Source organism: Sander vitreus, chromosome 16 (genome assembly GCF_031162955.1).
Source record: "Sander vitreus isolate 19-12246 chromosome 16, sanVit1, whole genome shotgun sequence".
Taxonomy (NCBI): Eukaryota; Metazoa; Chordata; class Actinopteri; order Perciformes; family Percidae; genus Sander; species Sander vitreus.
This window is the reverse complement of record NC_135870.1, coordinates 15,509,210-15,522,171: the sequence shown is the minus strand read 5'-3', so window position 1 is coordinate 15,522,171 and position 12,962 is coordinate 15,509,210. Positions and strand designations below refer to the sequence as shown.

The following is a 12,962-nucleotide window of genomic DNA, read 5'->3' as shown; positions in this document are numbered from 1 at the left end:
TAATGTCAAAAATTAGATAAAGATATATTTAAATTTGATTGAAATATCCTCCTTGGCCTTTCATACAATCTATCTCCATATGAACTGTGTGAAAGGCCCTGATGTGATCAATATACCCTCTAGACATTAATATTCACATATGAACATAGCATAGCATCGGTTAGAGGAGATCATCAAACCAGCAGCACTGATCTTGTTCAACCAGCCCACCCACTAACCAATAAGTCAATCAGATGGTCAACAACATGACAGATGTTCAGTCCACAAACTTCAGCAACATAGAAACCAATGAGAGATTATATTGTATGCGACTTAAACATTAGACAATTAAACAATAAAAAATATATACAAAATGTGACTGGCCTGTATCCTTTTCTTAATTGTGTTAGAATTTGTTTAGAATAGGACAAGTTAGGTTAAGTGTCAATGATATTGACATTTAACTGTATAATTTATAACTTTTTAATTGAATTTAAATTTAATTTGGTGTGACAACCTTTCTTGGTTTTTTCACTGACTAATAACTGAAGGAGTGAGGTGTCATGTAGGCTTTAATCTGGTACAGTTTGCCCTGGTAACTTGAAGGCATTCTATCTAATGCAGACTGTAAGAGGCTGACCATCAGTGGTAGAAGAAGTACTCTTTTGCTGATGTAAAAGTACTAATACCACAAAACAAAAATCCACCATTACTTAATTAAAAGTAGCCTATATAAGTGTTATCAGCAAAAAATAGGTAAAAACATTCATACTATTATATCACTATGACATTATTAGATTGTTACCAATGCTTCAATGAGTAAACAGCATTTACTATTGCAGCTGGTCAGCGTGTAGCTAGTTTTAACAACTTTATATACAGTTAGGTACAGTAATTTAGTTCAGTGGCTCCCAGCCTATGGGCCGGGCCCCTCCAAAAGATCACAAGATGAATCACAGAGTGAGTTAAATAGGGTAGAAAATTGGAAACAAAGTTGTTGGCCCTCTAACAGTTATTTAAATGAAACTAAAAGTTTCGATGGGATATGTCTCTTTGGAGGAACTCACAAACATCTGAAACCTGTGATGAGGGGCTCCAAGTAGACACTGCTCTGTAGTAAAAGCCAAGAGACACAACCCTAAAAGGTTGGGAGTCACTGGTTAATCTTTAACAAGACATTTTATTCTATAGGATTATCATATGTTTTAATTTAAAACTTAACTAGTGATTTTATCTGTAGAATAAATGTAGTGGAGTAAAAAGTACAATAAGTAGCATAAAATAGAAATATTCAAATAAGTACCACAAAAATATAATAAAGTGCAGTATTTATGTAAATATACTTTGTTGCTCTCCACCACTGTTTCTCATCGATATAAAGGATGTATGGTTTTTTATCTTTCAGACACTGTTCCCTCCTTTAGAATTTTGTCTTGGTCCTCCAATCTATCTCCTCGCGAGAGTTCACGCGAGGCTGCCCACTGCCTACAGCGGCACTTGCGTGGTGTGGACCCGTGTGCATGCTAAACATCTAACTTTGCCAACGTCCATGTAAGATCTGAGTACTTTCGGTAACGTTGGTTGTACACAGAAGTCACCATGAGTATACTTGCCAAAATAGCAGAGATTGAAAATGAGGTAAGTGATGTGAGACAGCCTGCTGGCCAACTCAATGAATCAGTCACGTTTAGCTACACGCTAACTGCTAGCTAGCTAAGTTAACGTTAGCTGTTGGCTGTTAACTGTAGCAACTATTAGCCTAACGTTAGCTCCCACAGCTGGGCCACGCGTTACACTAAATATTTCTGGCACAAAGTTTCTTGACAGGTTACATTGTGTATTGAAATGTTTCTTTACGTGATCATTCGAAATGTGTTATTAATCAGAAGTCAGAGGGCGTTGCTATAATGTTACAATAACGTTAGGTAAGTAGCATAGCTACGGTTAACGTTAGTATTGACTCAGATTCGGTTTGATTGACTGGGGACCAACCGTTTATCTTCACAGGTTTGCGTTTGTCTGTGAAGCTTCTCAGTCATCTAGCTAGCTAGGTCGTGGTAGTTCTCTGTGATAGCAAAGAGTATAGAAGTAGTTACTTCTATACTCTTTGCTATCACAGATAGCAATTTTTTCTTGAGTTGTGTAATGTTTAGTTAAACCTGTCTACAAACAGTAACAACTGTCTTAACACTTTTATCACTGGTTAGTACAAAACTGTCATGAAACAAGAATAGGACCTCACGCTGGTGGTGTTACTGTTAACATTGTAGATGGCCAGGACGCAGAGGAACAAGGCCACAGCTCACCACTTGGGTCTGCTCAAAGCTCGTCTTGCCAAACTAAGGAGGGAACTCATCACACCAAAAGGAGGCAGTGCTGGTGCAACAGGAGAAGGTAAGATCACGACTTTTAATTACTTAGTATATTTTCTACTCTCATCTAGGTTTTATTACAAACATGCCTTTTAAGCCTTCTCTGTCATCTAAAGCATTATAGCGTATATTTTCTTGATTCATATTCTGGATTCTTTTTTTTGTCTTTTAGGTTTTGATGTCGCAAAAACTGGTGATGCTCGTATTGGTTTTGTTGGTTTTCCCTCAGTGGGAAAGTCAACACTGCTAAGTAACCTTGCAGGTGTGTACTCTGAGGTTGCTGCTTACGAGTTCACCACTCTTACGACGGTACCCGGAGTTATTCGCTACAAAGGGGCCAAAATTCAGGTACATACATTTCTTGTTTTGTTCAGTACCTGCAACAGTTTTCCGTGATATGTTTCCAGTGGGTTTCAAATTTTATTTTCTTGTCTTTTCTCTAAGCTCTTGGATCTCCCAGGAATCATTGAGGGAGCCAAGGATGGCAAGGGCAGAGGCAGACAGGTCATCGCAGGTAAAGTTGTGATCAGTAAAGTTTCTGCCAAGATTGAGACAGGTTTTTCCTTGAAAAAATAGAATTTATAAAACAACGGATGATACCAGATACATTTAGTTCTTTCCCTGTCGATAATGTTGTGCATCAATGTTCCATTAAATGAGAAACTTTTGTCATTACTGTGTGTTTGCTTCTAATGGCAGCAAAGAATATTAATGAAGCTTAATAAAGAATGTAAGGTGATGTTTAGAGGCCATGATTTAAACACATTTATTTCTGCCCAAAGTTTTTTTTACCCCAATAGGGGCACAAACTAGCTTTAACAAAGCTTTGTAGTATAGTACAAAATATACTATTGGCTTACAGCTAATGCTTAAGCAAACAATGTACACTCGGACCAACACATTTAGATTTATTTTTGATTCAAATGTTGTGTGCTTAAACGGTGGCAGGATAAAGTAAACCTTACCAGTGTTATTATTCTTAAATGGTTGCAGATGCATACTGTATCTACTACAGAAGCAATGTGATTCCTTTATCCACTCTGCTCTAACAAGTGTCTGCTTCTGCCTCCTCCCTCTGTTTTAGTGGCTCGAACTTGTAACCTAATTCTGATAGTGCTCGATGTGTTGAAGCCTCTTGGTCATAAGAAGCTGATAGAACATGAGCTGGAGGGCTTTGGCATTCGTCTTAACAAGCAACCACCCAACATTGGCTTTAAGAGGAAGGACAAAGGAGGCATCAACTTCACAGCTACAGTATGTCTCACCCAGAATTTAAATACAGAAATACAAACCTTGTCCATATTTTCACCTCTAAGCGAGTCACTGAAATGAATATTCTAAAGCCCATAAGAGTGTATAGTTGATTTTAATGTGTTATGTGTGTGACAGTGTTATAAATGCTGGTTGTCTATTTGTCATTCAACCAAATGATGAGCTGGAAAAGTGAGATTATCATGACGAGAACCAAACATTGATTGTCAATTAAAGGATGTCCCTTAATACTGCCATTATTCTGGCATGCAGGATTTTAGTTGTCAGGGATATCTGTCGTCAATTATCAGTTTGTTTTGATGGACATTTTTCTTGCAACCCATTAGTTTAAACAAACATGTGAAAGCCTTTAATAACCTTTGTGTGTATAAATAAGTTATTTAAAGGTTTGCACTGATCTGCAGAATCAAATGCAGACAGTACATTTTTACATAAGGTGTGTATCACCTTGGGAACAAACACTTTTCAATACCCCCTCTGGTGGACATGTATAAGATTACTCTTAACTTAGTTGCTCCTACCCATTTACACTCACCTAAAGGATTATTAGGAACACCTGTTAAATTTCTTGTTAATGCAATTATCAACCAATCAAATGGCAGCTGCTTCAATGCATTTAGGGGTGGGGTCCTGGTTAAGACAATCTCCTGAACTCCAAACTGAATGTCGGAATGGGAAAGAAAGGTGATCTAAGCAACTTTGAGCGTGGCATGGTTGTTGGTGCCAGACAGGCTGGTCTGAGTATTTCACAATCTGCTCAGTTACTGGGATTTTCACGCACAACCATTTTTAGGGTTTACAAAGAATGGTCTGGAAAAGGAGAAACATCCGGGGCAGTCCTGTGGGCGAAAATGCCTTGTTGATGCTAGAGGTCAGAGGAGAATGGGCCGAGTGATTCAAGCTGATAGAAGATCAACTTTGACTCAAATAACCACTCGTTACAACCGAGGTATGCAGCAAAGCATTTGTGAAGCCACAACACGCACAACCTTGAGGTGGATGGGCTACACCAGCAGAAGACCCCACCGGGGACCATTCATCTCCACTAAAAATAGGAAAATGAGGCCTCATTTTACATGAGCTCACCAAAATTGGACAGTTGAAGACTGGAAAAATGTTGCCTGGTCTGATGAGTCTCGATTTCTGTTGAGACATTCAGATGGTAGTCAGAATTTGGCGTAAACAGAATGAGAACATGGATCCGTCATGCCTTGTTACCACTGTGCAGGCTGGTGGTGGTGTAATGGTGTGGATGCTATCCTGTCAATATGGGCCAACATTTCTAAAGAATGCTTCCAGCACCTTGTTGAATCAATGCCACAAAGAATTAAGGCAGTTCTGAAGGTGAAAGGGGGTCAAACATGGTATTAGTGTGGTGTTCCTAATAATCCTTTAGGTGAGTGTATTTTCCTGTCCTGCAAAATATCAACATTTATTTTGTATTTGGTAAACGCCACGATTACCATTGGCTATATATAATTTGTCTTATGGATTTTCCTTATACTGCACTTGAAGCATGATGTAATTGTACAATGTCAAAGTATTTTTTTCATAGTCTCTGTCTTGTGCTGATGGCCTGTCATTCCCTCTTTCTTTAGTGTGCACAATCGGAGCTGGATGGTGATACTGTTAAGAGTATCCTGGCAGAGTACAAGATCCACAATGCCGACATCACTCTGCGCAGTGACTCCACAGCTGATGACCTCATTGATGTGGTGGAGGGAAATCGGTAAGCTGTAAGCTGCTGAAGTGCCAGAATTGGCCCTCCTTAGTCATTCCCAGTGGGTGTGGCCTGTTGGAATCTTAAATCCCATTTCAATTCCCACTACACCAGTGTAGATACATTTGAAAATGCTATTTATGGGTTCCAACCACATGCATTTGCAGACCACTTACCATTTTTACATACGTGTGTGTGTGTAATGCATAAATTGTAGTTAAGCAATGTCATCTTACTTTAAAAGCCTATGGGATTAAAATTCCTCAGTGTAATTAAATATAAAAACTCAGCAAATGCATTAAAATCAAGGATATGGTTGATGTAGGGTGGGGCATGTGCAGCGGGTCTAACTCTGTGCTGTGTTATATATTGGACAAGGACTTCTCTTCCCAGGACTGTCATTTTATTGCAAGGCACCAGACATGGCAACAGCATAACCTCCCTGCAATTGTAATGAAACAAAGCATTCACAGTGTATCTCCTGCCTAAATGCACTCTGTGTCTTCCCAGGAAGAAAACAAAGGGAGAGCATAATGCACATTAATATTACAGTGGGAAAAATAAAACTCTTGTAAAAAGAAATAACCATACATATTCTGTCTGTGAAATATTAGAACATAAATAAATTGCCATACACTAACCCACATACCTGCAGTTGTATAGAAAGAAAGCATTCACAGGGCCTCTTTTGCATAAATGCTCTGTGCCTGTGTAACACCATGAACAGAGTCAGCAAATACTCCACACTAACCAACATTGTCTCAGTACACTCTGGCCTTGCAAGTTTCACGGCACCCTGCCACACACATGACTTGACAAATTGCTCTACACACAAAGCTTTGAATTTACTTCAGCCTGTTCTACATTGACGGTTGCTCATTATGCATCACTTTCATGAGTAGCAGCCACTTACAGTCTCTTGTCCACAGGGTCTACATCCCATGCATTTATGTGCTCAACAAAATTGATCAGATCTCCATCGAGGAGCTTGACATCATCTACAAGGTGCCCCACTGTGTTCCCATCTCGGCCCACCACCGCTGGAACTTCGATGACCTGCTGGAGAAGATGTGGGACTACCTAAGGCTCGTGCGCATGTAAGAGTTGTTTATACAGTCACCACTAGGGGGTGTGAATGTAAGTGAAAGAGTTGGGGATTTATATGGTGCAGAACGAGGAATCTACCGTTTGTGAATTATAATTTTTTGTTGTTGGTTCAGACTGGAAGATTTGACTGAGATGTTGTTTATTTTCAGCTACACTAAACCCAAAGGCCAGCTTCCTGATTACACATCTCCTGTTGTACTCCCTGACGGAAGAACTGCTGTCGAGGATTTCTGCTTAAAGATTCACAAAAACCTCATCAAAGAACTTAAGTAGTGAGTAGATTTGGCTACGTTTTTTCACTTTTTTAATTGGAATTTTGTCTCTTAGCACACAGATTTGATCGTGTGTGCTATCGTCAAGACTCAGAAGAGGTTTCTTTCCTCTGTCCTTTTCTTATTTCATCATGTCTTAATCCAAAAAGGTTATGGTTATTCAGTACATTAGAATTGTAATGTATTCACTTACATCACAGGTGTAATTTAGATCTGTAACAATAATATATGTTTATCTGCTTTATTCCCCACTTACTAAAAGGCATTGATAGTTACCACACACCAGAATGATAAGTGGTCATCAAATGGTTAAAAACAACACTGTCTCTTTAATCACAGCTATTGCCCTCTTTATGGCTAGGTACCCCAGATAAGCATTCATTTGAGAGTCTGGATTAGGATCTGAGATGTGTTGCACCACCATCTCCAAATGGGAGAGCTAAGATCGTCAATCAGTCGGTATGTTAGTGCTGCTGAGCATTACCCATCCTCCAGGGAATTAATGGGTCAAACAGTGACACACGATTAGAAAGCCTTTGTAACTGAAGGATGTCATTGTATCCTGTAGGTTACTTTATAGTGCAGAACCATTGTTGCTGTAGCAAACAATAGGAATAATATCTGTGTAAATTATTTTCTGGCGTAATTAAGGTGTGAATTACCCCATGATGAGCGCTTTCATCCTTTTTTGTGGTTCTTTACGGTGGTGTAGCGTTAAACATGCATCCTGTTTACTGCCTTAAAGGAATCATTCATGTACAATCATTTCAATATTTTTCTTTCAGTGCACTTGTGTGGGGAGCATCTGTGAAACACAACCCTCAAAAGGTGGGCAAGGACCACGTGATGAACGATGAAGACGTTATCCAGCTGGTGAAAAAGTAAAAGGAGTCGTAGTTCACTGCATGGCCTGTGTATTACAAAGTTTTCTGTACAAGTGCTCATTAAATCACCAAACATCCATCAGAGCATCTGTGTCCTGCGGTTCCCAGTTTTTTGCTGTAATTTAAGAATAAAATGACATGAATGTGTCACGTTTAAAAGAACCCACAGTACTTAACGCCATGAATAGTTCATATTGAATATTGGTTAAGGCTTGCAATAAGATCTGAAAAAAAATATGTTCAATAAAAACATTAAGGAATCTTGCCGTTTTAATTCTTGTGCCACAGTTGTTTTTTTTTCTTTGTATCCAGTCTTCAAAATTAAAACCCATTGCACAACTCTTCTCCAGTACACCATGCTTTATTCAACGTTTTTGTCTATCAAGTTTTCACCAGGGTGGTGACATGTTAACATGTATGTATCAAGTGTAGACAGGCACAGTTTTTTCTAACATGGTCTCCTTCAGAAACACACCAGCACTAAGCAGCAGCATGACCATTTCAGTCTGGCACAGAGAAAAGAAGTCATTTGAGAGCCCTGTCCAGCTAAGTGATTTATGTGACATTGATGAGGAAGGCAGTTATTCAGGCTGGTGGTCCACCCCCTCTCTCTGGAAGGGACAGCCACTCAGGTTAATCAGTTCATTTACTCAGACGCAGTCTGGGGACATCATACGACAGCTGTTCACAACTAAGAAGACTCCGCAAAGCAAAATAAAGAGCATTTCATCAGAGCTGGGAGCACTTTGGGAAGCTTGCATTATCTGTTGTCGATATGTTGCAACCTGCATGAATTGTAGCGGCCATTTTATGCCTAAGCACTTCATGCTTTCCAGAGATTCAGTGGATGGCGCCAGAGCATACACAAGTATATAGACTAGTATGATATTGTCAGAAGGAAATTTGAAGAATAAAGATTACACTTTATTGAACTAAATAAATATACATACAATTAAGCGTAGCTTTCCCAAAGCTATATGAGCTTGTTTCATAGCATTTAATATGCTGCAAAGATGTGGTAATGGCCTTTATAATTTCAGCTTGTTTCATTTGAATAAACGGTTACACTTGAAGGTATCTACATAAGAGTGACATGACACTGTCATGAACGTGTCATAAACATAAACAAGTCAAACGTTTATGACAACGCTTCTGTCATTAAGTGTCATTTGGTTTTTGTCATGACAAGTTAGGGTTCATGTGTTCATGACAGTGTCATGTCACTCTTATGTAGATACATTCAAGTAAAGTGTTACCAAATAAACTGACCCTTACATGTCATCTAATATTACACATAAAATGTATCAAACAGGAAAAGGTAGTCATTTTAATACATACAAAATAGCTTTGGGGCAGTACAAAATATCCAATGTACTGTAACAATCTAGTAAATACAGTAAATACTCGAGTCGAGAAGAAAAACTGCTTTGACCACAAAAAGAATATTTTCCCGCTCATATATAAGAAGCCATTTAATGGCCAGAAGGGCTATTAATATTGTCCATTAATTAAAGGTTACACTGTGTCTGATTCTAAACAATGTTAGTCTTGGATGTTTAACAAGGATTTAGATGTGCAACAGGATTCAGGTTCATGGATATATAAAAAGCCAGACAACATGCTACAACACTATAATGGTCAATGAGGATGCCATTGAGTGTATTTGAAGGTACAGACTACAGTTCTTACTGAGAGAATAGACACTTTTGTAGGAAAAGCTGCAGCGGTTGAGGGTATTGCATGCCTGTCCTGCAGCAGCAGGATCAACTCTCCTCAGACACCACCTCTTCCCCACCCCCCTTTTACCCTGTAAATTATAGCAGCACTTTAGCTAATGAAAGAGTTGAAGACCGGGCACTAATAAAAGCCATTAAGTGAATAAAGCACTTCCCCTCTAACAAAATTAAAGAATCTACCCATTTGGAGAGGGAGGGCTCTGTATTAATATTTATGAAATGCGGAACCGGTGGGCCCCCCCAAACTCCCCAACCAACATCCAATCCCAGCCTGACCAAGTCCTCCTTGCCAGTGCACCTATCCCAAGAGAACATCACCAACCCCTCCTAGCTTGAAGGAGGGGCAGGAGATGGGGACTTGAAGGGTGCTGAGGACGCAGTCAGGACAGTCTGTCTCCAGTTGAGCAAACTGGTAGACACAGCTCAGAGCTCCCAATCGCCTTCATCAGCCCTCAGCCAGCTACACCTAACAGCGACTTTGGGACCAGAGGATGGAAAGGTAGGTTTCATGGAAAGACCAGATGTATAGAAGTGAGTTTCCAAAGACAGCAACTGGAGGTTGTCAGTTAAATACAGAGTAAGTTATGAATTAAATTTGTAATGTTGTATTGGTAGTTTGTTGAGTTGTGACCTTCAGTCTGAAAACTATTTGATAAATTGCTTTTAAATCAGATACTTTTAATGATAACTGATTAGGAACATTTAAACATTCTTTTTGAGATGCATGAGTGTGAAGTCCAACTCTTGAAAGAGTGATTGTGGTGATCCATGTCATTTTTTGATGAAAGAAAAAATACCAAAAACGGTAAGGACGCATAAATATGTATCACAATCATCCATGCATAAAAACCATCACGCCATCCCATCAGCCACATTGCATCCCTTTGAAACATTCATTGTTCTGAAAAACAGAGGTCTGTTTGACCGCCGCCGCCCACCATTTTCACCCAAAGTACTCCCATTTTCGTGCCATTTTGGTCAACTAGAAATGCAGGGTTTCTCTTTGATGCATCAATATGCATTGTGGTGTAATTTCATCACACAAAGTGGTTCAGTTGCCAAAGGTCTAAGTTGATTATCGTACCATGCCTTTTCATTTTAGTAAGATGTCCCAGGGGAGCTGAAAGAGACACAAAAGAGAAGGTAACAAGATTGTCAAACCTTTTGGAGAAACAGCTGTCTTAGCTTGATGGTATCATGACTCTTGACATTGCACTCAGTGACCGTTAACATAGTTAGGACGAAATTGCCAGAAGGGGCTTTGTCTTTACTCTAAGAAGACAGCAAATGTCCTCAGATGGACAACAGCAATATAGCAATCATTATTGAGAACATTGGTATCTCTAGCCACCAAGACTTATATTTAGTCAATTACATGTTCAATTTCAGAGACTGGACTCTATGAGATGATGCGGTTCCTGACAAGATCCCTGACGAATTACCCAAACTCTGTTTGCATTGATCAGTTGAAGAACACCCAACAGACTGATAGAAACCTAATTTGATTAAGCCACTGTTCCTCAGGCCTGCTGTAAATCTTTTCTTAAAAATGTTTAATATTTAAATGTTTGTATCATGCAATAGTTACGTTTTTTTACTTTTTTTCAGTCGTGTCTGGTAGAGTCGGGCGCGAAGGGCGAGAGGGTGGGGTTTGCCGCAGTTTGTGCGCAGGAAGGGTGTAGCCCTTTTTTCCGCAGTGAGTGTGACCTGTGACTTTTTTTTATTTTGCAGATGTACTTTACTGCATCTGTGTTACAATTCTTTTCTAATCATTGTGTGAACCAATTTGTCTTTTTTAACAATCTATTCATGAGCTCGGATCTCCTCCCTCACACTTTGGACTTTTTAGAATCTTGGACTGCAGCTGTGGGATTGCTCTTTAAACTGCAAGAAAATACTTTGATGATAATGTTTCTTATGAGTTTTGATACTTGATGAGTTGGTTGACGAAAGCAAAAGATATATTCTGTTTCACTGATTTTCTCCCCTTACTTCCATTTACATTTAAACCAAAGCTTTCAAGTTCCTTATGTAAAGCTGGATCCCCTCTGAACGGTGTTGTTTTTTTTGTCTTTGCCCTGGACCCCATTGTGCTTGATCTAACCATGCAGTGCGTCTTCTGTCCATGGTTGTGCCAAGCACCTTGGAGGCTTGTGAGCACTATCGGCCTTCTGTTGTGAACTCCATTTTAAAAAAAACTCAGATTTTAATTTTCATGTAATTAATGTGCTTGTGCATTTTGAGAATCTAGAAATATAGATGAAATTAACTCTAAAATAGTGTAATAAAACTTAAATATTTTGGGAAAGTATATGGTATATGGTATGTACAAAAGCTTTGGCTCTAATTTAGTTTTAATCATTCTTATTCCTGTTATTCCATCTCATGATGTACTCTAAGATGTATGACTATGACTAATAAATATCATCTAAACATCCTGTGTATTTTATTGGCTTTTTAAAAAAATGTTGAATGAAGGGCAAAAATTGATTTTAAAAGAGAGAGAGTGGGGCTCAAAGGGTTTATAGCATTCATATAGATAAAACAGTCATTTTCAATATGGCAGATTTGTGGAAACGATCAATTACCGTAAGAGCTCCGCGGCTTTTAACTATGGCTCATAATTTCAGACAGTGCATGTCTTACGGTATATTAAAACAATGTGCACTCTGTCAAGACTGCGGACACATCACTGATCTGTAAATCAAACCCTAAGACATCCAAGCCCATGGGTTTTAGACGGTAAGTTTATGTTTGTGAAATGATGATTAAATGATGTTAGTTTTGTTTCTATACTGTGCTCAGCTACTTATTTTTCAGTCTATGTTGTCCCATAAGTCAAATCACATTTAACCAATAAATTTGAAATGATTAAACCAGACTTGCCCTTTCTTTAATACTCTTATTTAAATGAATATAGTATTCACTAACACTTCATGTGCTGCAGGTATTACATGATAATGTACACTGTAAAATATTGATGAATGACTTTTGAGTTTGAATCACTGTCAGAATGAACGTTACAGCAATAAAGTACACCAAGAACCTTGTCTTGTCATATTGACATATCTATCCATGCATTTATCATATCCAACATATTTCCAAAAAAAAGAAACCCTCCTTTGACTGAGAATTAAAATGTTGGCAGCGGTGTGTGCCAGTTACAATGATAGATTGTCATTGTTGGCTATGCCTTTATTTTATGGGATTGCACTCTCACCATGGATGAGGTGATGTAATTCCTCAATTGCAGCTGCTGTCTTGAATGCAGTTATTTTATTTATGTTTCAAATACAATTTATCAAATGCATTTATTAAAAATAGCCTTTTTTTACAGCAGATACTTAGGCTTAAGTGTTACTTATAACAATACTGATGGCTGTGTTCTATTCAAGTGTCCCAGTAAATTATGACATTGTGAGGCAGCATGCACAATACCAGGACCCTGAAGCGAAGCAGCTAAATGGAATTCAGCAATTCATTTTATTATTTACACCTGTTCTTTTCCTACTGTCACATGTCAAAATGCCCTCCATAAAAAGCCTATTGAAGATTATTTTGTGAGACTAAGAGGTATCGTAAAATCAAAATCTTAAAGACCAGCAATCAAAATTAGAGGC

The 12,962-nt window shown here is 38.6% G+C and overlaps 1 protein-coding gene across 1 annotated transcript; it reads left to right on the top strand.

The window, feature by feature from the left end:
• Window positions 1-1,449: 1,449 nt before the first annotated feature.
• Window positions 1,450-7,950, top strand: drg1 (developmentally regulated GTP binding protein 1). The gene is made up of 9 exons (XM_078271967.1): window positions 1,450-1,617; window positions 2,250-2,373; window positions 2,524-2,699; window positions 2,796-2,865; window positions 3,436-3,605; window positions 5,222-5,352; window positions 6,273-6,440; window positions 6,600-6,722; window positions 7,508-7,950. Exons 1-9 carry the CDS (start codon window positions 1,579-1,581, stop codon window positions 7,605-7,607), a joined length of 1,101 nt encoding a protein of 366 aa, XP_078128093.1. The 5' UTR covers window positions 1,450-1,578; the 3' UTR covers window positions 7,608-7,950.
• The last annotated feature ends 5,012 nt before the right edge of the window (window positions 7,951-12,962 follow it).